The sequence below is a fragment of the Chrysemys picta genome, chromosome 10 (assembly GCF_011386835.1).
Source record: "Chrysemys picta bellii isolate R12L10 chromosome 10, ASM1138683v2, whole genome shotgun sequence".
Taxonomy (NCBI): domain Eukaryota; kingdom Metazoa; phylum Chordata; order Testudines; family Emydidae; genus Chrysemys; species Chrysemys picta.
The window spans coordinates 8660368-8683672 of record NC_088800.1 but is presented as its reverse complement, the minus strand read 5'-3'; the positions used below and the strand labels follow the sequence as shown (position 1 = coordinate 8683672).

The window sequence follows — 23305 nt, the reverse complement described above, 5'->3', positions numbered from 1 at the left end:
CACACGCTAAGGCCACGCCACAGCACCAGCTGAAAGTGCCAACTCAGAGAGCCAGTCCAGGAATAGCTTCTCCAGGCTGCAGCCAGCAAACCTAGTCATGTAAGAGAGACACTGCCCAGCCTCAGAGGGAGAAAGCGAGCTATGCTGCTTTATGGGAAGGCAGTGGGAATGTCTATTTTTGACTTTAGTTCGAGACAAGGGAGAAAGCAGGCTCAGTGCTGTTGGAGCTGGGGCCTTGACCCTGCCAGCCACTGGTTTCCAGGAGCTGCCCCAAGAGTCTAAGGGCTGGATTTAGCCTGACTTACTTTTTTCTGACTCGCCAGTTTGCTGGTGCAAGTGAGATCAGAATCAGCAATCTGGGAGTTGTGCTTTGGCAGTCAGTGTGAAAGGAGAGACTCCAATAGGTTGCGCAGCAACAAGCTAACTCTGTTCTCTTGCGTAGATGGCTTTCTGGAGACATGTCGGGCAGATGGAAAACTTAATGAAATTCACAGAACCTCCTGGTGCAGTACTAACATGTCCTCGCCAGCTTTCCAGCCCAAGGTTGTGGTGCAGCAGTGGGGGACGTCTACACAGACAGAGCTGATGTCAGATTAACCTCTTAGGGGCTTGTGAAAGGGATCATTTCTTTAGCAGGCAGACAGCCTTCTTCCTAAAGTCACTGCTGCACTTTGGGGTGGAATTATCCACTGTAAAGGCCATGCACAAGCACAGATGCTGGGGGTGCTGCCGCCAGGGCTGGCTCTGGCTTTCTGGCCACCCCAAGCCAAAAAAAAAAAAAAAAAAAAAAAAAAACGGCGGCAGCCAGAACAGCAAAGCAAAAACAAAATTTGCGGCGCGGCCGAAGCCAGGGTGCAGGGGGACTCCCTGCCCTGCAGATGTCCCCCTGCTAGCGGGGGGAGGGGAAAGGAGTGGGGGGAGAGAGAGAAGTGGGGCGGCCAGGGCTTCAGTGGGGCGCTGCCACGCGGTCCCTCCCGCTGTGCCCCCTGCTGGGAGGGCTCTGCACCGCTCCAGTTGGCTGGGAAGGAAGGACGCGGGCTGCCCTGCCGGGCTTGCTGCAGGGCACTCCTGTCCTCTGCGCCGCTGCCCCCCCTACAGGGCGACTGGAGTGGAACAATAACAAAAAAAAGCGGCCGTGCGGCCCTAGGATTGGGCAGAATGCCGCCTCCTACAAGCTGCCGCCCCAAGCACCAGCTTGCTCGGCTGGTGCCTGGAGCCGGCCCTGGCTGCCGCACCCCCTGGCTTAAAGTCGTAATAATAACCCAAAGACAGGGTTCTTGCCTTCAGCACCCCCACTCTAAAAATTGTTCCAGCACCACTGTGCACAAGATCATGCTCCCCACAGCCCATTGATATTGTAAAGCTCGTTCAGCTGTTACACCTCACAAGCTGCACAACATCAATAATAGCTAACCGGGACTTAGTGGTACATCCACCACCTTAGCTAGAAGAACGGCTGTTAGGATAATTTATATGTCTGCAGGGCCTTTTATCCCACAGCACAAATAAACCAGGGGCTCAAAGGATTACTGCTAATTATTTATATTGCCTCTGGAATACACAGGGACAGTGTGAAGTGCAGTACAAACACGGTGCATGCCCCAAACCATGTACAGTCCTGAGGATCTTGTCTTAATCCTCCCCTGAGTACCTTAATCATCTTCCAGTGGCACTTACTGCTGCAGAAGAGGAAGGAGGAAACACATGCTTTATATAGTAACTGTGTTGTATCTTTAATTCTGTCTCTCTCTCTGCTAACACAAGCAAGCCTTTTCTGTGCTTTTAATTTTCTCTTTACTTCAACCTGATGGCAGCAATTTTTTTTTCTACGCCTGCCCCCAAAACCTGGAGTTTGGATAGTTTTGGTTTGTTGAATAGTTTCGAACAGTGCTGGAGGATTATTTCATCTCGCAAGTTATGTAGGATTTTTTTTTTTTTTTTAAACCTGAGCTCCATTGGAAAAGCTGCCTTTTTTGAGAGAGAGGAAAGGACTTCGGAAAAGCAGTTTTTGAAAACGGTTCTTGACTTTGAGTCAGCTTTGAGTTACTTGTACACTAAACAATGTAAGAACCTTGGCTTGGCTTCATGTGTGAGTTTCCATATGGAGCAGCACACAGGACCTGTTAGAAATGATCTCCAGATATTGTGAAACTTCCACAGAAGGGACTGGTGAAGAATCCAGGCTCAGTGCCCCTCCTCCCCTTTCACAAGTAAACTTTCTAGCCCTTTCTCTGTTGCAAAGGTCATTTTCCGAGCTCAACATGATCACTGGGCATTTTCCTAAAAAGTCAGTGTCTGCATGTGTCCTTCCACCACAATCATAGGTTTTTCCAGTGTTAGACATATGCTACAGCCCAGTCTGTAGTCCTGGCAAGGTCTTCCATGGTGCATGGTTCCTCCAGGAGCCAGCAGACCAAGAGATGTGGCATGGTTTGTGTTTCACCACGGTCACATGTCTCTGGGTCATTGGAATATCCCCACGTCCACACATTGACTTTTGACCTGCCAACTCTAGTTTGGAGGCAATTTTAAACATCTCCAGGTCGACCAAACCTTCTCCGCATCTTCAGCAAAGCATGCAGGAATGTCATCGAGTATTTGGAGTCACCTGTGTCACATTTGCAGTTGTACAGTAGTCTGATTTTTTTTAAAGCAGTTTTGTTGTGGCTTGGAAGCTTTTCCATGATTTCAAGTGGCAAACTGCTGCAGTGAGGCCATGTAGCGGGTGTCCAGTATCTTCAAGCTGTTGTTGTTCCATTTTGCTGGTGACTGCTCTCCTAACATCTGGTGGAGCACATAAAAGTTGTTCACATTTGCTGGTTTTAGACATCTTGTGATGTAGCAACAACTATCCTTCAGTGCAGGGACCAGCTACTTTGCATGAACCAGTCTTCCCCACACCGGACATGTGTATTTGGCCATCAATATGCAAGTGCAGTGGCTCTCAGTGTTGCTGGGTTGGTTCCCCATTTTGAATTTGCCAGGTTCCTAAGTATGTTGTTCTGGGCACTAACTTTGCCTTTCATTATCTCCACGTGTACCTTGAAGGAGAGAGTGCAGTCTAGCATCATTCCAAGGTAGGTATCCTGAAGTGAGCAAGTGATACCCTATTCCAGACCATGTTAAGTTGTCTATTGGCCTCGCAATGACGAAGATGGAAGAGACTCACTTGCATTTTGGATGGGTTGGTGCACCATTGTTTTATTGTAATAGACTGAGAGCCCAGCCAGTGCCGAGGTTAATGTAGCTTCAATCTCGGTGAGTCCTCGGCTTGGGCAGAGACATGTAGGTCGTTGGCATAGATAATACTACTTGTGCCGAGATGGATTCGTTGATCATTATTGTAGATGTTGAGTGTTGGCGAGAGTATGCTGCCTCGTGGCAGGACATTTCTGTTGCCACCATCGGCTCTGCTTCCCACAGTTCGACATAAAAATTTCGGTTCTCAAGTCGACATTGTATCCGTTTTTATGAGGTGGTGATCTTCCATCATGCTGTGTATTTTAGTGAAGAGCTTTCAGTGATTTACTGGGTTGCATGTTGCTGATAGGTCGACAAACACAGCGCTTGTTATTATGCCCTTTTCAAAGCTATCTTCGATGTACTGAGTGATGTTCAGGATTTCACAGGTGCACGACTTGCCTGGGCAGAATCCAGCTTGCTCTGGGATTAGATGCTGTTCAACAAGTGGTGGTAGGTGATTTAGGATGAGACGCTCATACAGTGTGTAGTGGGTGACATAGACCTGAAGTTCTTTGGCTCTGTTTCATCCTTCCCTGGCTTCAGGAGTGCCACAACACATGCTCATTGCCAGATCTTGAGGCTTATGTATGTGGTTGAGCATGTTCTTAAAAAAATTGGGTAGCCAGGTCTTTATTTCTGGCCAGAAGTGATTTGTTCAGTACACAGGCCATCTAGAATGGCTTTGCCATTCCTCAGGGCATTAATTCCGGAGGTTAATTCAGTCATTGAATACTGGGCCCAGAATTATAAATCTCCTGGTCTTGCCATTTAAGCCCTATCTTGGGTTGTTTTGTCAGTCTACTGCCATGGTCAAGGAGTTGGTATGCAACCTGGTCTGCAGTAAGGCTGTAGTGTTGCTCTACCACTACAATATAACCAAAAATCATTGGTTCACTGTGATTCTTCTTAGCAATTGTGGTCCATGTCTGCTTCACTCTTACCAATGCCCATTATTATTTGTATTGCAGTAGTGTGTAAGAGGCCTGAGATGAGATTAGGGCCACAAGATGCTATACAGTACTGTACATGCACATTACACATAGTCAGAAACAATCATAGAAGTGTAGGGACCTTGAAAAGTCATTGAGTGGAGTCCAGTCCCCTGCCTTCTTCACAGCAGGACCAAGTACTGTCCCTGACAGACTTTTGGCCCAGATCCATAAATGGCCCCCTCAAGGATTGAACTCACAACTCTGAGTTTAGCAGGCCAACGCGCAAACCTCAAGCTATCCCTGCCCTTCCCCCAAAGAACCAAGGAAGAACAAGGAAGTATTATCCCCATTTTACATATGAGAGGACTGAGACAGAGAGAGATGTAAATGATTTCCCCGAAGTGACACAGGAAATCTCTGTCAGAGCCTTGAACTCAACCCACGTCTCCTGAGTCCCAGCCCAGTGCTTTTACCACAGGACGTTTTTTCATTTTAACTCCTGCTTTACTTTCAGGTGACTTCTTGCTCTTGGGGTGTGTGTGTGTGTGTGTGTATGTGTATGTGTATGTGTGTGTATATATATATATATGGTGCTGCAGCCTGGCAAATGCTAATATATTTACCTGTTGAGATTTCCCCCTTAGTAGAGACCTGTAGCTAGCTAGGCACTATAGGATACAAGTTCCTGGCCACCCCTTCTGAAACAGTGGTCCCAGGTTGCCGATGCAGTTTGAAGCACTCACCAGTCAAACATTTGATTTAAACCTGGTTACGCTATAAAATAACAAAGCTTTGAAGCATACTGCCGAGCCAGGAGCAACATGAGAGCTGGAGCTGCAGTTCACCCCAGGCTTTGCTTCTCATCCGTTTTCCGTGGTTCCCAGAACTGCTGTCCCAAGAACCCCCCCAACTGCTGACATCCATCACTAGAACCGTACATCTCCTGAGCGAGGACTGACGTTTTTGACTGTCGCACATCACGCTCAGTCCGCTGCGGCTTCTCCTATTATTGCGGCTGTGTCTGAAGTGAGGCCTCTGTGACGCCAGTCGAGTTGGCATGTCATCAGCCCATCTATCAGGGCTGGCGTAAGGCCAGTAACCCACACGGGGATGAGGTAATACATTTGCGTTTTCATTCCATGGCTGTCGGTTTATCAGTTTGATTTATATGACGACGATGGATGTCATCCACAATTACGTTAGCTAGGACAAAAATTGAGCAGGACTCTGACAATTTACACTCCAGGGCGTAGGCTGACCACTAACTGCTTAGGGTTAGGAAGAAACTTCTCCCCAGGCTGTCCTTTGTACAGATGCCCATGAGAAGGGGCTTAAACCTTCCTCTGAAGGATCTGATACAACTCTCGTCAGAGATGGGATCCTAGTCAAGACAGACCATTGGTCTGCTCCAGTCGGTCAGTTCTAGCTGTCTAATCTACACTGTATATCCACTGCCTGCCACCGCTGGATCTAAGTAGAGTTCTTGTATCCTGTTAGGCTATTTGTTTTATTTAAATGGATACAGCAGTCGCCAGAGCTAGCCTCCGATTTCCCAGGGCTCAATCAAGAGGAGTCAGAGAGACTTCTGGCTGCTTCAAATGCAGGCAGTTTAAAGGTTCTCCTGTCCTAATCAATGTGCGGTATTAGAAGTAAAACCAGCGTCCTCTCTCAATTGACCCAGAGAGGGGCCACAAAGTCTCCTTTCTCGGTGCCGGGTTTTATGGGGATTGACGTGCACTCTGCAGCCGGGAACATAACGTGTTTGTTTTAGTTCACAAATTAAAAATAAAGCCATGTTTGTTTGCATCGGCTGAGGGGTCCTTTTCTCACAGCTGCTCTAAAAGCCAGCTCTGCCAGCCAAGCAAAACAAGGTTTAATGTTACAACGTGCACCGTGAAGGGCAAAACTGGTAATTAGCTTGCAAGAAGTAAAGACACCGGTACAATAGCAACCCAGTTAAAGGGTAGGAACCTAACTGCAGGCTGTGTCAGCTATAGGATTAAGTGCAAGGGGGTGTTACGCTTTAAAAGGGCAGCTATCTGTAATGAGTAATTCATGTGAATGTGGGGAGAAATAAAGGGGCTGCCTTTAAGGAAGATATAGCAAGGAACCATCATGGACTCGCTAGCTAAATATCATGACCCACTTCCAGCCTTCCCTTCTTGGGAAATCTGGTTGTGAAGATGGCAGCTCTGGTGCTACCTGGAGTCCTCAGTTTCCCTTCACTCCTTTCAGTCAAATTCCAGGCATTGGTGAGGGACAGACCCTGCACTGGTGGCGTTGGTCAATGAATGTGTAGCAATGAAGAAGGAGAAAGATGCAATGGATCAGCTGAATCCTATCATCTCTTTGGGATTGCTGACCTTACGGGCATTGCAGACACAGCTGCAGTTTCTAGCAGGGCTGGATGGCATCACTATTGAGTGGCTCTGCTTTTTGTGTGTGAGATCCCAGAGGTCACAGTAGTTTAGGGCAATTGCTGAGGGGGGGGTTATCTTGTTACTCTGTTCAGTGTCTGAGGTGAAGGTTTGTAAAGCATCACTGGGTGTTGTGTTCTCCGTATGCTGGTGACACTCAGCTCTGTGTCTTTCGCTATCTAATACAGTGAAGATGACGCAGTGTCTAAATGCTGGTTTGTACTATGGTAGCATAGACATTGACCTGGGCCCCAATGCGCTAGGCATTGCACGGACATATTGCAACCAACAGTCCTTGCCCTGAAGAATTTATGTTCTAAATAGACAAGCTGAGAGGAGGAGACAGGAAATGTTATTTTTAAAGATGGGGAACTAAGGCATGGAGAGACTAAGTGACTTGACCAAGGTCTCACTGGGAATCTGTGGTGGAGTCTGGAACTGAAACTAGATCTCCTGACTCCGAGTGTCAAACCCACAAGACCATGAAAATGAGACTTGGATGAGATTGGCTGAAGTTTAGCTCAGCCAAGACAGAGACAACGTTGGCGGTATGAAGAAGCAGCTGAAAGAACTAGTGAGGATTATACGAGCATGCCTGATTGGGAAAGTGCACCTGCCTTAAGAACCTTGTAAAATCTTTGGATTCTCAGTTACCAGCGTGACCAAGAATGCTTTAAGGTACTCTTCATGGGGCCGGTGGAGCTAGTGCAGAATGGAGCTGCCCACTTGCTAAGTGGTGCCTCAGGCATGGAATGCATGAATCTGCATTGACTGTGTGTATCTTCCCTGGTGGAGTTTTAAGGTGTAGGTTATAACCAATCAAACCCTAAATGGGTTTGTGAGCTGACCACCTCAGAGTCTGTCTCTCATCCCCTGTAATCTTACCACCCTGGTGATCTGCAGAGGTGCTCAAACTGGAAAGAATTGTTAGCAGTGTCATGTTCTCTGAAGGCTCCTCAACTCCCTTTGCCTGGGTCTAGTAAGCCTCAGACTTGTTCACCTACTGTACATGTTGCAAAGCTCTTCCCTTCTCCTTGGGCAGTGGAGGTGGAGATGATTGGAGAGAAGTGAGGGGGTTAGATGTGGGGCCATTGATGGGGGAGTGTTATTTCAATACTGTGTGTGTGCAGTTCGTCGCATGTGTTGTGTTACATTGTGCCTTTTAAAAATATTATTTATTTGTATTACCATAGCACCTGGGAACCCCAGTTCTGGACCAGAACCCCATTGTGCTAGATGCTATATAAACTCAGATTAGAAAAATAGTCCCTGCCTCAGAGTTAAAGTGCCTAAAACCAGGAATGGGCACTTAGTAGAAAATGAACTATAGTAAGGGTGTATTTCTATTGCTGGACAAATCTCAAGAGGTTCTATGTCTGAGTTCATTTAAGCATCCAACAGTTCAGATGCTGAGCTAACCTTTATCAACTATCTTGAGTCAGTTTGGCAGAAGTATATTAGTAACATTAGCAGGGCTGGGAATATTGCAAGATCACTCTTTTCTGTGCCAGCTTTGTTTCAAAAGTTCTGCTCCAAGGCCATATAGAGATGGGCCAAACTTGAAATTTGGATTCAGATCCAATTTTTTGCAAATGTTGAGGTGGTTCAGATCTAGAATTTTGAGGCAGGGCAGTTTCTTAGCAAAGTATTTTTGTTTTAAAGAAAAAATATGTAATCAGCTGTGAAACTGTAATGCATTGGAAAAGATAAGAAAAGGCTGATACTGTGAGCTTGCTACCTTCGATGTAAGGTGTCAAATGACAATTACTTTCCCAGAGTTTGTTAATGCAGATTTTATGTATATATATGAGTGAAGGATTGATGGCTTGTCCATAATATTGCTACAGTTGGCAAAGAAATGGCCTAAACATGGAAAAGTTTAAAAGGTTTAAAAAAAAAAAAACTTTAGCTGTCTCCAAGAATGTTTGAAATAATGAAAAGAACTGAAGTGAAAAGCGATTATTAAGAGATCTTTGAGGATCAAAACCTTGTTTCAGTTTTGCCAATGGAAAAAAAAACTTTTTATCTGTTCATATGTGGAGCTTAAAGTAGGGCAGAATATTGTAGTTTTTTAAATGATTTCATTTTACAATTTACTTTGGACAGGAGGAAGTGGTTCTTTCTGTTTGTTCTTTCTCTTGTCATTATGTGTCCTTAACACAAAAGGCCAGCCTGACTCTGAAATGAAGAACAGGGTCATTCTATGAACTGATGGTTCATTAGTGTCCTTTTGATACACCAGAACAGTAAGAGACTTCTATTTCCCCCTCACTATCTAGTGAGGCTTATGCTCTTAAATCAAGACATCTTCCCTCATAATGTTGCCGTGACTGAGTCATTCTCCGGCTTTGTCTTGAACAATTGCACCAATAACAATCATCCTGATTGTCTGGAATAGATAGTTCAGTTTGGACTTTGAACTAAGCATCTAATTTTCATGATTTCCACACAGTACATCCTATAACCCAACTGCGTGCTTATCCGTGGTGGCTTCTCGCTGAAATGACCATCGTGTGTGTGTCCTGAAGCATCTGGGATGTGAGTCCGGTGAACGTGATGTGGTATTGCTGACCCTTAGCATACAAAATTCACAACTAGGGACCCCAAAATCATGATATTGACTTGAAAATTAATACAGAGGGGATTTTAAATAAATAAGAAATAGACTAGGGGTGCTGATGAGTTGTAGCGGGTCTCTGATAGAGTACAGGGACTAGGGGAAGAGGGCAACTAACTTTCCTCTGCTTAAACCAGAACAGCCCCCTCCCCTCTCCCTGCCTTGGTGCTGTGAGCATAGGAAAAGCTCCCCTTCCTGTCTCAATGTACTGGGGGTGGTGTGGACAGAATCTTCCTCCCAGGCTGGGGAGTGGCTCTCTGGCCCCTGTTGCAGCATCAGAGAGGTGGTAGGTTTTACACCAATATCCTGGTGGGTCTATGTGTATGAGGGTCCACAGACCCTCTCCCTCCTCCCCTCAAAGCAGCCCTCTGCACTGGGAGTACCTGACGACCTGCCCTCTGCAGCATACCGCTGGCGTGGCGCCATTAAATGGACTTCGCAAAACCTGCCCCACCAAGCAGAGTATTTTGATGCTGTTTATGGCAGCGTGTCGAGTCCACACACTGCACGCCTCCTAGCATGGCTATAAGTAGCAGGGTAGATGGTGAGGCGCTGGTTAGGTGAGTACAGATACGCCTGGACTCTACATGCCTCTCTACATGCCTCAGCAATGCCTCCCGCCAGCCACACTGCTGTTGTTAGCAATGCAGTGTCCCATTGCCTCACCATTGCTGAAGCCTTCACCACAGGGGCAGGGGTGAGGCGGTGTGGGGAAAGGCTCCTGCGGTGAAGAGCAGCCCTGGCTGGGGGAGCCAGCAGAGAAGGGCTCTGGCAACTCCCCAATGCTGGAGCCTTTCACTGCCACACACAGCTATACGCTGCGGTGTGGACACAGCCTGCTTTTCACTGCAGTGTGTAGCTACACGTACCCTAAAGGCCGCTGCCAGGGGTGTGCAGTGTAGACATACCCCCCACCAAACAACCTTTTTTTTAGATGCTCTCATGCGTTGACACTTGAGACAACCCGGTCTGTCCACCTCTGCGTTTCTTGCACAATGCTACTGCACCAGGGCACTGTTACCTGGGCTGCAGGATCGCAAAAGAAAACCCCTTTGATATATGGTACGTACTGGTTCTTCTTCATCACAAACAACACTGTTGGCATCCGAGAGAAAGGATGCTTCCTTGACTCTCTTGTCATTCTATAAATTTTATCCAATGGACACTTTGTGCCATGAAGCATCAGCTGTTTGCTGTGACTTGGTGCTTTCTGATTGGCTTAAGCAAACATATGTTTTGTATTCTTTCCTGATCTTTTGTTCTTGGTCTTACTTTAGATCAAATGGTCGTTAGGGACTCCTGGGTGTAAGGTGTATAAGCTACATCATACAAATGTAAGTGTCCTGGGACAAAAGGATATTTTATCCTCATCCTTTCATTAACTGTTCTTTGTTCACCCACTTCTAGATTAGCTCTGCCTAGCTGCAGCTAGTGTGTTAATGATCATACAAATGGCAGAGTCAGATTGGCCTTTCTCTGCTTTGCTGGTGTGAACCTGGAGTTAATCTGTTGATTCTAATGGAGCTAGGACTAATGTAACTGAGAACTGAATTTAGTCCCACATGTCTGTCTTGAGAGGTATGATATGATGATATGCTGGAGGGCACACATCCTACGTTCTGACAGTAGCTTTGCCCGTGGTAATCACTTAAATTAAAAAAAAAGTTATTTTTAGAAAGATCATACACTCCCTGTAATTGTTTTAAATGCATCAAAGTGCCTGCTGCTCTAAATCCTGAGATTTATGGGTTTGCTTTATTTTTTCTATAGCCAAACTTAAATCCTGGAGTCATTGAAACCTTTTGGAAAATTGGGATTATTCCAAAGTGGAGAAAAGGGAGGGAGCGCTGGTACTTTGCCAAGATCAGCAGTGATTCATTCCCACGTTTTATGCTCTGCTTCCAGTGAAGGGCAGAGACAGGGAACTTTGTAAGGAGATCTACTGAGAGATTATCTTGTTCTAGGGTAATCTAACCTGCCTGAGTCTTATTGGAAAATGAGCCCTGCACAATCCCTATGTTGCTAGATAAAGTGCTTTTATTTAGGAAGTAACTGAGCCAAATTCTGCCCGCTAGCTTCTTTCCCATCATCTCGTCCAACTACTGAGTATTGAAGGGAACCCAAAAATAGTCTGTTTCATCTAATCTCTCTAAGGTACCACTGAGATATGTAAGTCCTGTCTGTCGTGATAGAGGTACTAATAGTGATAGGGGATATGTCGAAAGCTTCACTTTAAGCATCCAAATGTTGGCATCCCTTACAGAGAGATTCTGCAGTAATTGTCCAGAACTCAGTAGCTGGCACTACTATACAACGGTAGATTTACTTATGGTGTCCCGGTCCACAACTGGCTCCCAGACATTACTACAGTACAAGTAATAAATAATAATAAACATGGCATGTGTTACGCTTTTACGACAGTCTATTTGTGCTACTACTTAATAACAGGTCACTCAGGAATTGACTCTCTTGTGAGATTTCCATCATTTTCAGTTCCAGTACCCACCAGAAATCGCACAAGAATAGACTTTCTCAGGGTATTTCAGCCCCTCTGGTCCAGTCAGGTACCCAGAAATGTAAAGCCAAACATTCCAGCACCTTAAAGTTTGCTCACAATCCAATATTAGAAATAGGAAGAGAGAATTTTGGGGGGCCCAGGGGAAGCTTATGGTTCTCTTCTGAACTAATTTTTCCCTCACTCTTATTTAGAATGCTGAGAGATTCTGATGGCACCTCTGCAGTAGTGGAGATAAAAACAAGCAAATCTTAGGAAATTATTTCTATCAACGGCAGTGCTGTTGAGTTGGATATGGACAATGAGTACAATGAGAATTGACTTTTAAACACAAGAAATAAACTCTTGCTTTGGTATTTCACATGGCATTTGGAGGGGCCCTGGATTTTGACATGATCATGGTGTTTGTGGCATTTACTACCCTTAATATAGGAAAAACCACAGTGTGATAAATACTGGTTGCTTTTTGGTGGCAACCACTGTAACTTGCATAAAGCAAGAGGCAGATGTTCCCCTGACATACAGTGGAGATACCAGGAATGGAAAATGTAAGCAGGACTGAATAAGGATTTTTGCATTATGATTCTATGGTACTTGAAAGATTCTAAATGTGCATTATTGGCCCATAATCAGTTGTGCAGGAAGACCAAAACTCTAGGTCTTAGAAGTTGAACAGTTTCAAAAGCTGTATCTGAAAATATTGAATGATCGTTTTGTCAACATCCATTCAAAAATATATTTGTGAAGAAAGGTTTAAGGTACAAGTGTTTGGTCATGACCCAATAACCCAACTTTCAGAAATCATTGTCTTTATTGTAGATTAAAATGTAGATTGGATTGTTTTGATTGGTAATGGAAAAATATTAGCCAGAATATTTTTTTCTTCCCTGTTCAAGACACATTAAATTGCAAGTTTCTGGCAAGGCGCTCCAAATGTTGTTTGAGACGAGAGAGGAATGTAAACTATGTCAGCAGAAAACAACTGACTCGCAGTTAAAACGCTTGAGCCCGAACTCGCTCCAGGAATGAAAAGAAATACAGCAAATGGGCTTGCTTTGTTTGATTCCAAATACAAGTGGCGCCTTGGAACTAGGTGGTGGTTGGGTCTCCCTGTGGCCATCCCTTCCACAGCAGCCGGAGTGCTTGGAGACTGCTAGACGGGCAAGTCTTGAAAGTGCCAGGACTCATGTGGCTCTGCCCCAGCGGGGAGAACTGATACTGAAATCCCACATGCGTGTACAGTTCTCCAATGGGCCGCAGAGCTGTGCTGTGTGGGGGCTTCTTCCACCTTGCTGTTAATATCAGTTGAGGCTTAACATGTGGATCTGTGACTATGTAGAACTACTGGCTATTACTCCTCCCCTGGGCAGGAGAAGCACATCAAGATGCCAAAGCGGGGAGGGGAGAGGGGGAGTGAATTTTAACTTTTTTTTTTTTTTTTTAAGCCTTGTGGGTTTTTTCGCCAAGTTGCAGCCTTGTGGGCTTTTACGCTTAATTCTAATAGGGCGTTTTTGCTCTGGGCTTTTTGTGGGGGTGCTTTGACCATAGCAGCTAAAGAGAACAGTGACCCTTACCAAAGCCCCGACCCAAACCGCCCTTACCTTGAAAACTTGGGGGCTGTTTGTAACTGGAACCTACATCCAAATTTTGCAAATGACCCTTGGCCCAATTCACAATGTTTGTGCCTAGCAAACATAAGCGTCTTTGACTCCATAAGTGCCTGACTTCCAGGCATGCTGAGCACTGCCACTTCTGTGCCTGCCCCGGGAGTTGCAGGTTCCTAGCACCTCTGAAAATCAAGCTGCTTCTTTAGGCCTCCACATCTGGATTTCAGTGCCTAGCGTTAGGCTTCCAAATTTGGAAACGTTGGCCTCTAGCTAAACAGCAGTCCAGTTGAAGTCAGTGTGTTCGGATCCAAATTCTGGGTGGCAGGGTAGAACGAAGGGTCTATTTTGCATATGGATCGGAATCTGAATGTGCACTTAGAGCGTTTAGTTATTTAAAAAAAGCTTTCAAAGTAGAGAAACTGTTAATAAAATATAAACTATTGTCTTTGGCCTGGAACTGACAGGACTTTAACCCTTTAAGTTTGTCTTTAAAACAAAACAAAACTTTGCAATGCACGTTACTTATACGCAAGCATGATATTAGTGTCATCGGCATCAGCAGCGTGCTTGCACTTACATAGAGAGGGTAATGTAAGGGGGGGTTTGCTATTAACTACTACGGGAGCAAGAATACTCCCAGGGAGGAAGACCTGGTCCCTGCACACTCAATCCAACTCCCACTGCAGGCCAGGGAAAGATTTCCATTGATTTCAATGGGAATAGGATCGAGCCTTTAAGCCCCACTCTTGCAGGGAACTGTCTCCTGTCATGTGCTGAACACCCTTAACAGACAACACAATTCAGACACACATTAAACCAGATGTCTGGGAGACAGTAGGATCTTTAAGCAGTGCAGCTGTTGCTCTTGTGTGCTGTTTTACACTTACTCCTTCAGTGGATTAGCAATACGATGGGGCAAAGATGCTTGACGCAAGCAGAGAGAATGCTAATAAAATCTCATCAGACAAATCGGAGAACTTGGCCATATCAATATTTTCTTTTAGTGCAAGTGATAAAATTTAATAAAGTCAAGAGGAAATGCTCCTTGCCCCTGCACATCATTCCTCTATCACAATAACTGACCAACATCTGTGCATTTTTTTAATGGAATCCTCTAATGACAAAATCAGTTAATTCAAATTATTTTTATTCAATAACCCGTGGTCCCATAATTGTTGAATCTGATGGATAGAAGGTGAATATACGACTGCCTAAATTTTTTTTTAGCTAAATCCTACTTCGGAATTAACCCTTTGTTCCTCAAACATATTTCCTCTCCTCTCCATCCCCAAATTTTTGACATTATATTGCACGCTCCAGTCTTTTGCCAAATACATTTTTACTTGCATGCAAATCGACAGGAGGAAGTTTCCCTGTAAATGCCATGCTAATTTATTACAATTTATTCCATGGCTCATCAGAATTCTCAGTTCTAATTGGTTATCAGATTGCCTGTAACTCACAGTAACCTGATTTAGAGCCATCGAAATTGTTGAATCTACATAATAAAGTGAACATGATGAAAAGCAAATGCACACCTAGTTTATATGTGCATTATCATTGTCATCAAGGTCAAATAATCTTTTTCCTGCCAGATCTACATATTCATAAAGCCGTTTGCACGATTAATGAGACGGAAGATTAAATGGTTGTGGATTAAGAACAAACCCTACTGTTCTCCTAATTAGACTGAAAGTTACTTAGTTCATCTGATTAGAATTCCAAATTCAAACTAGCTAACGCAAGCATAACACTCCCTTGCCTTCCCCCTGCTCCTCTCCCCTGCATCTCTGGACCAATGTCTTTGAGAAACATGAACATAAGAATTGCCATGGGACAGACTAATGGTCCATTTCCTTATTCCCTGTCTCTGACAGTGGCCAATATATACTTCAAGGGAAGGTTGAAATCTCCCATGATACTCATAGGGTGAAATTCACTTGCGGACGAGGGCTTGTGCTAAAGGGTGACACTTGCAGGCAGACAAAAACAACAAGGAATCTGGTGGCACCTTAAAGACTAACATTTATTTGGGCATAAGCTTTCGTGGGTAAAAAACCACTTCTTCAGATGCCTGGAGTGAAAACTGAACCACTTCTTCAGATGCCTGGAGTGAAAATTTTCAATGTTCACTCCAGGCATCTGAAGAAGTGTTTTTTTACCCACGAAAGCTTATGCCCAAATAAATCTGCTAGTCTTTAAGGTGCCACCGGACTCCTTGTTGTTTGTGGATACAGACAAACACGGCGACCCCCTGATACTTGACACTAGCATGCAGGGCATTTGTTCAAAGCCATTAGGCCAGGAAGAATGTTTTCCCTAATTTTGCAAGGCCATTGTGAGGAATCTTCTTCTGTTGTCACCTGGCAATAGTCCTATTACCTGAGGTGTGAAGACTGAGGAAAGCTCTTGCAATTTTATCCTTGCTGCGGCAGCTGGCGTTCATATAAACCTCTATTCCTTTTTAAAACTAACTCGCCCATGTAACTAGCGGAGATGGGCTCAAACCAGGCCTCCAGGTGTGCGGGATCCACATCCAAACTTTGCCACTGGACCTGTAACATGGGCCTGATCAAAACCCTGGCTCCAAATGCCCGCAGACTTTAAGGACCAGACCTCCGTTCAGATGGCCCTCTCTATTAACAGTCCATTTCTGAGCATGCTGCTAGGCGGGCCACTTGTTTTGGGGGGAGTAAGTCTTTACCAATATCCCCGCCTCCACCAAAATTCTCCCACATGCGTTATGTTCTGCAGCTGTGCTGGGCCTCTCTTCTGACCCTCCCTGGGGCTGCACAGCTGTTACTGTTCCAGCTGTCACTGGGAGAGGATCTGTGATGTCTGGCAGACCTGTCAGAGCTACCTCATGAAGGTCTTTCAAGCAGAGCATCATAGAGTGAATGACGCCCTTCAACGGTCTATGAACATTTGTCCTTCTACTTTGATCTTCAGAAATGTAGGATCGTTGACTATTTGGCTTCTGTTTTTCCCCTTTCCCTTTTTTGTTTTGTTCTGGTAGAGGAAAGGCAGCAAGAGGAATGTGACAGAGGATCTGTTTAAATACAAAAGGGAAGGGAGTGGATTTTGGGTGCATTGTCCTACTTCCTCCCTCCCCCACCACTTTTACCATCTTCTGGGGGGAGGCTGGTCTGCGTATCTTAACTAAAAGAAAGGTCAGTTAAAGTGATAGATGTTAAAGAAATTTTCACTGGTGTGTTGACATTAAAATAGCAGCAGACTCCATGCTTCCATTTTCTATAGGGAGCAGCTTGTATCTTTCAACAGTGGACGTGAAACAAAATTTGCTGAGAAATATCTAAAACTCAAAGGAACGAGAAGGGAACTGTTAAAAGGTTAAAATTCTGCCTGCCAGCCTATAAACCATTTCAATTACCCCATAGAAATTCCATTTACTGAATCATCTTTTGGATTTATAGCTGAATTATACATCCTGGTTGAGGACCACGTGTCCCCACGGTCTTGCTTCAAAATGTACCCTAATGAAGGGAGATTACAAAAATGCATTTGAAAATGATTCAGCTAAGGGGGTGTAGGGTCCCTGCTGCAGCCAGCCCTTGCTTGACATTGCTGCTGAGAACATAGCAACTGTGCTGCTGTGATCGGATGTGACCTAGATTTCAGTTCTCCGTAGCCCTTGCTCTCCCTGATCTTGCTTAGGCCTAAATGACTTGAATATAATCATTCCTGGATTCTTTCAGCAAAGAGTGCCACACTTCTCCATCCCCCCTTCCTTCAGCCCATCAAACCACTCCACCTTTTCCCCTAGTCTGTTTCCTCTTCACTGCTGTACAGCTGCCAGGGAAGAGGACCAGGCTTAGGGCAGCTTTATGATTGTTAATGACAGGTGGGAAAATCCGATGATACGCTATTCATCCAGATGTGTCAATGTGTTACATGATGAAATGCTATAGCTTAAATACATATGGAGGAAGGATCATAGACTGTCGAGAAGCAAAATAAATGCGCTGGAGGTCTGAGGGCAAGGCTGGGTGTTGAGAGATCCTGACTTCTCATCCCAGCTCTGATGTTGCCTCTCTCTCTGGCTGTGCAAGTCACTTAAATCGGAGACTTTTGGTTTAAGGCAGTTGATTGGGCTCAGGTGATCTGGGTTGAATTTCTAGCTCTGCCCCAGACATCCTGGACAAGTCACTTAAACTCTGTGCCTCAGTTTCTCTATCTGTAACATGGAATAAGATTTCCTTTCCTCTACCCTATGGCTGTTTATAGACTGAAACTGCTCAGGGTAGGAGCTAAGTCTCTTTCTAAGGATACATACAGCGCCTAGCACAATGGGGCTCTGATCTTGGTTGGGTCATCTAGGTGCTACTGTAATGCAAATTGTATTACACCTCATCTGGAGTACTATGTCCTGTTTTGGGCCCCACACTACAAGAAGGATGTGGAAAAATTGGAAAGAGTCCAGCGGAGGGCAACAAAAATGATTAGGGGGCTGGAGCACATGTCTTATGAGGAGAGGCTGAGGGGACTGGGATTGTTTAGTCTGCAGAAGAGAAGAATGAGAGGGGATTTGATAGCTGCTTTCAACTACCTGAAAGGGGGTTCCAAAGATGATGGATCTAGACTGTTCGCAGTGGTAGCAGATGACAAAACAAGGAGTAATGGTCTCCAAGTCGCAGTGGGGGAGGTCTAGGTTGGATATTAGGAAAAACTTTTTCACTAGGAGGGTGGTGAAGCACTGGAATGGGTTACCTAGGTGGTAGAATCTCCTTTCTTAGAGGTTTTTAAGGTCAGGCTCGACCAAGCCCTGGCTGGGATGATTTAGTTGGGGATTGGTCCTGCTTTGAGCAGGGGGTTGGACTAGATGACCTCCTGAGGTCCCGTCCAACCCTGATATTCTATGATTCTATGAAATAACAATAAACATATATCTGCCTCAATTCATATTTAAAGTGGAAATCATAATGATCTTGTTACCCACTCTGCAGGGATGCTGCCAGGCTAAATTCTCTGCAGTGCACCATGAAGTTCTGGAGTTGTTCTGTCAATGTAGAGTTAAATGTTACAGCGTGGGCGGCGTGGGGGTTTCTGCCAAGATTTTACTTCACTCCAATATTGCCCGTCAATGTGATTGACTTGACACGTACATTCAAAACAATTTGAGCTTCTCTCCTACTGTGTGGTAGCAACTTGAATGTGAAAATGACACATGCCACTGTGAGTTGATAGTTCACTGTTTGATGCTGGGGGTTGCAGTTACTCTGTTTACTCAGTTTGGCACTTGGCAAGCATCCTTTGCCATTTTACGGCTGTCAGCTCTGCCTGCTGAGGAATGAGAGAAACCTTCCCAAAACCATCCACTCAAAGCAAACCTTTGCTATAAATGACCCATTCGATGGCATAGGACCAGGAGCCTAAATAAGTTTTCTCAAGGTCTGCTCCCTTCCCCTGTCGTGCTTTTATTGTCAAGCGGTATTTCCTACATTGCTGTAAACATGAGGGTCGCTTCTGTCTTGTGATTCAGCAACACTTTGCCATGACATTCCTTTCATAGCACATTGGTGATAGGGCTGCATGCACTGTGAGCCGCCTCCAAGGCTTATCAGAGACTTTATACCACAAGCGTTTAGATAATGCGGTGATGGGTGCTTGAGAAATAGGAAATCTGCCTGGGGCCCTGTTGTTTAACTTATTATCTGTTGGATTTGTGATACGAGTGGTGCATGTGTAGTAAAATGATATATATTGGAACAACTTTATGGCCACCTGGGAATTCATGATTCTCACTTTGCTGTGCACTGCAATCACAGAGAACGGGCAACAACTTGGATGATATTATCATTTGTGTTACCATAGCGCTCGGAAGCCCTAATCATGGACCAGGAGCTGTAAAGACTCAAACCTTGCCCCAAAGAGCTTACAAGGAATCCTTCAGCTCCATAAACACGGGCCTTGTTGCCTGAGCTACAAGAGAACTAGAGAGACAAGGTGGGTGAGGTAATATCTTGGACAAACGTCTGTTGGTGAGAGAGACAAGCAGAAGAAGAACTCGAAAGCTTGTGTCTCTCGCCAACAGAAACTGGTCCAATACAAGATATTGCCTCAGCCACATCGTCTGTCTAATGTCCTGGGATTGACATGGCTGCAAGAACACTGCATTCTATAGGAGAATCTCAATTAGCTATTAGTAGTATAGAGCCTATGACGCACGGTAGGGCGGTTGTGATCTGTCCAGCACGGGGTAGGGCGTGAAATATACATTAGCCAAATTATTACAGTCAGTATTGGTAACAGAAGTGTGAGAAATATTCATAACAGACCTGAAACTCCCCTGGCTTCCTGTTGTGTTACTTACACAAAACAGACCAGATCTGTCAGAAACCTCACTGAGGCGCGTGAATCTTTAGAGAGATCCGGGGCTCAGCCTTGAGCAAACATGGCCCCACCCATGTTAGCTGTGTGAAATGTGTAGCTTTGCATGTTCTCCAGGTGAACCCTCACCTGTTTTCAGGGAGTGTTGTGTCTTTTGCTGCATCAGTAACAACATGAAGAAACCAAAACGGGGCACAGCCAGGCCCGAAACAACCGTGTGTACTAAATATACACAAACACTCCAGGCTAAGCGGCACACATACTGCTGCTCTGACTGGTTTCTGGTGGCTTCTAAAACACAGACCACAGGTGAGTGCTACTGAGAGGACTCGTAAACTACTTAAAGGAATATTACCTTATTCCTATACACCAGAGTTTTGCTTTGTGATTTGGCAGTTGTTTGAATGTGAAACTCTCAGTAAAACACAGGACCCAAGGGAGGAGAGTCAATTCCATGCGGATGATGCCAAAGGAAATATTCATATGGAGTGAACCTGCCGCATTTGTTCTCCCAGCACAGTGGTATAAACATGGAGATGGTGAAAAAGCAATAATTTGGCAGCTATCCGTGACATCAAAACTAATGCCTGCAGTCCAAATCCCAGCCCCATTGGAATCCAAGGGGGGGAGGTCTCTCAGTTGCTTCAAAGAGACCAGTACTAGATTAAGTACTAAAATTAACTGGGATGAAGAGAGACATTTCACTCCTTGCTGGAAGCTGCCAGCAGCTGCAATTAGCCATTGTCATTGTTTGCTGTTGTATGGGGAGCTGCAGATGATGGAAAATTAAATTGATCCCTGTGGGCAACGTGATTTGACTAGATCCACCTATTAGCAAGGAGTCTGGTGTACTTTGAACTGTAGGTCGGGTGGCAATATTGATACATGGAAAACTGGTACATCACAACTGATGGAAATCTGGTTGTGGAATGGGTAGGTAGGAATGCTAGATAGCCTGTAACAGATGGGGAGAGCCAGAGACTCCCAGTCTCAAGTCTATGCCTTGTCAGGGTTTGTTTCAGAATGCCAACTACATAGCCAAGCTGATAATGTTCTTTCTATCTAACTTATATGGCCCTTCGTTACCATGGTATCTGAGCCCCTCACAGTCTTTAATATGGTCACACAGGCAGTCTGATACAGGGCAGGGAACTGAACCTGGGTCTCCTTAGGCCCATGCTAGCGCCTTAACCGCTGGATCATCCTTCCTGTTTGTGCAGTGTCAACCATTCAGTTAGTACGTGGTTCTGAAACCGGTGCGCAGCTTTTAGAACCTACTGCATAGCTGCGGTATGTCTAAAGCTTTGGATTGCACTGTCACGTGGGCAGGGGTCACCTGTTCTCCGAATGAATCTATGGTAAGCCCAGTGTCCAGCCTATAACTGCGGTGCTTCAAGCATAACAAACGAAGAACCCTCCTTTCTCTTCAATGACAGGTGGAAGGCGAAGGAACTGGCAGTTCTGCAAAGGGCACGTCTCTCTCCGCTACAAGCCAGTTACCAAGCAGGGAGCTGGATTGCAGTCTTTGGAGGCTGAAACGCTGCCAATACAATGACCGCTGGTCAGATGTGCTACAGAATTATCATTAGCCCGATGTCATGTATCCTTGCTTTAAGAGTGGAAGGGTGACCGGTCTGCCAGGCAGTTTATTGGGTCGCTTTTCTCAGAGCACTGAACTGGAAGAGGCTTTTAATGTACATAGATGTGGGCAAAGGCTTCCAGCCTCATACACTCGTGCATTGCTCCCCCTTTGACTCGTCTTGTCTAGAATGCTAAAGCCAGGGCTCGTCTGAGATGCAATTTTGGGGGGAGAGGCCTGGTTGGTTTAACAGTTCTCAGCCTTGGCAGGAAGGGAAGGAGTCTTTTGCTGCCTTACAAGGAATGGAGCTCCAGGCAAGAACTGGGTGAAAGGACAAATCTGAATGTGCGTAGACTGGGTTCTCCGCTGCCAGAGGTCGGTTGAGTTTGGCCACATCTTTGTCTGGGAGTAAGAATAGGTTCTAGAGAGTGGGAGGTGGAAGAAAGCTTTTCTCACTACTGTTGCTACTTGGAGCATCCCAGCAGAACCCTGAAGCTTTGTTCTACGCTGAAAAAATGGAGGGCAGACTTCTTGGATGGAAGGAGAGATCTGCGTTCTGGCATTTCCCCTTCCCGCCAGCATCTCTTCGGTTTTCTGCAATACTCCTGGGGAATTCTGCGCAGTGCAGAATTTTGCAGAAAGTAACGTGCACGCTGAATTTCCTTTCCCCCACAGAAATGGGCCTCAGTGCTCCTAATCGCAACTCGGGGCCGCTGGAACCAAGAGAGCCCAGCTTGCCCATAGAGGACACTGTGCGGGGAAGGCGAGGAGGGGAGCTAGAAGGTTCCTGGCAGCTGCAGTTCCTAGCATGGCCTGAGGGAAGGAGAGGGTGGTGCACAGGAAAGTCTGTGCAAGTTTGGGACCGAACATCAGGTTGTTTCTCCCTCTGGATCCCTGGGCTCTGTGGGGGGTGGGGAATTCTGTTTGGGCCGGGGGGGCCCCGTGGCTGGGCTCTGGGAGGGAGGGGTTGTGGGTGTCTGGCCACCAAGCTGGGCTGTGGGGAGGGAAAGGGGACAGAGAAACAGGAACTGGGTTGTCATAGGGGTTTCTTTAACTCTTTACTCCTGGGGGAATTTTTTTTGTCTCTATTGTTACAGATATACTTGCTGACAGGTATTCTGAAATAAATTACCCAAATAATGGAAACTGGCATGATTATGTAGTAGTATTTTGACAAATAAGATTTGGGGAATTTTGGATTTTTTGGTGCGGAATGCCCCCAGGAGTAGCACAGGCTGTTTGAGCCAGCTGCTCTTCACTCGGGACTTGTTCTCTTGCAGGCATTCGGACAGCTGTGTGAAGGCCCTGGCCACCTCTCTCATCAGCAATGTGTTTGGCTTTCAAAATTCCCACACCCAGTTAATGAATAAACAGCAGAGGGGAAACAACCTTCAGCAGTTAATTTGGTTCTTTCTACTGAGCTACAGCACACGATGCGGTTCCTTTTACTAATGGGACCTCAACTACACCTTGATGCATAATAAGAACATTGAATTAGTTTATATTGTCTTGTTGTCTGTTCTTCCCTGGATGCGAGTTTGCAGGTCCCGTTAAACAAGATGTATGCATCCAAGGAGAGTCGGATGTAGGCCCTTGTAGCTGTGTAATGCTGGGGGGAGTCTGATTGCTAATGCTCACTTCATATGAAGCTGGAAAATGGAAAATCACTTACCAGGATAATTTTGGACCCACACAGGGCCGTCCCTGGCCATTTTGCTGCCCTATGCAGCCCCCCCGTGGGGTGTGTGTGTGTGTGGCCCCAGCCCTCCACAGGGGGGCAGGAACAGGTTTGGGGGGCAGGGGGAAAACTGCCCCTCAGCATAAGCCAGTGGAGCGGAGTGGGTTGGGGCCAGGTCGCTCCACTTCCTGCTGCCCGGTGAGTGCAGGGCAGGCCCGACCCTGCACTCACGGGGCGGCGGGAAGTGGAGTGACCAACCCCAGCCCGCTCTGCTCCCCTGGCTCCCAGCCTTGGGACTTGGGGGGCAGAGGGAACTGCCCCTCAGCACTCACCAGAGCCACAGCCGGGAGCCGACGGCATGGGCTGGGG

The 23305-nt window shown here is 45.9% G+C and overlaps 1 protein-coding gene across 6 annotated transcripts in view; it reads left to right on the top strand.

Annotated features, from left to right (window-relative positions):
- The window catches only part of LRRC28 (leucine rich repeat containing 28), a 109962-nt gene extending 88663 nt beyond the window's left edge, over positions 1-21299 (top strand). For 3 of the 6 annotated variants that reach the window (XM_065558135.1, XM_065558136.1, XM_065558138.1), the window contains one exon: positions 21116-21279. In XM_065558135.1, coding sequence (XP_065414207.1) covers positions 21116-21215 — 100 coding nt within the window. In that variant the 3' untranslated portion in view covers positions 21216-21279. Of the gene's footprint in view, positions 1-21115 lie in introns of all 6 variants that reach the window. The other 3 variants (XM_065558139.1, XM_065558133.1, XM_065558134.1) reach the window with 3 other exon arrangements.
- Positions 21300-23305: the final 2006 nt, after the last annotated feature.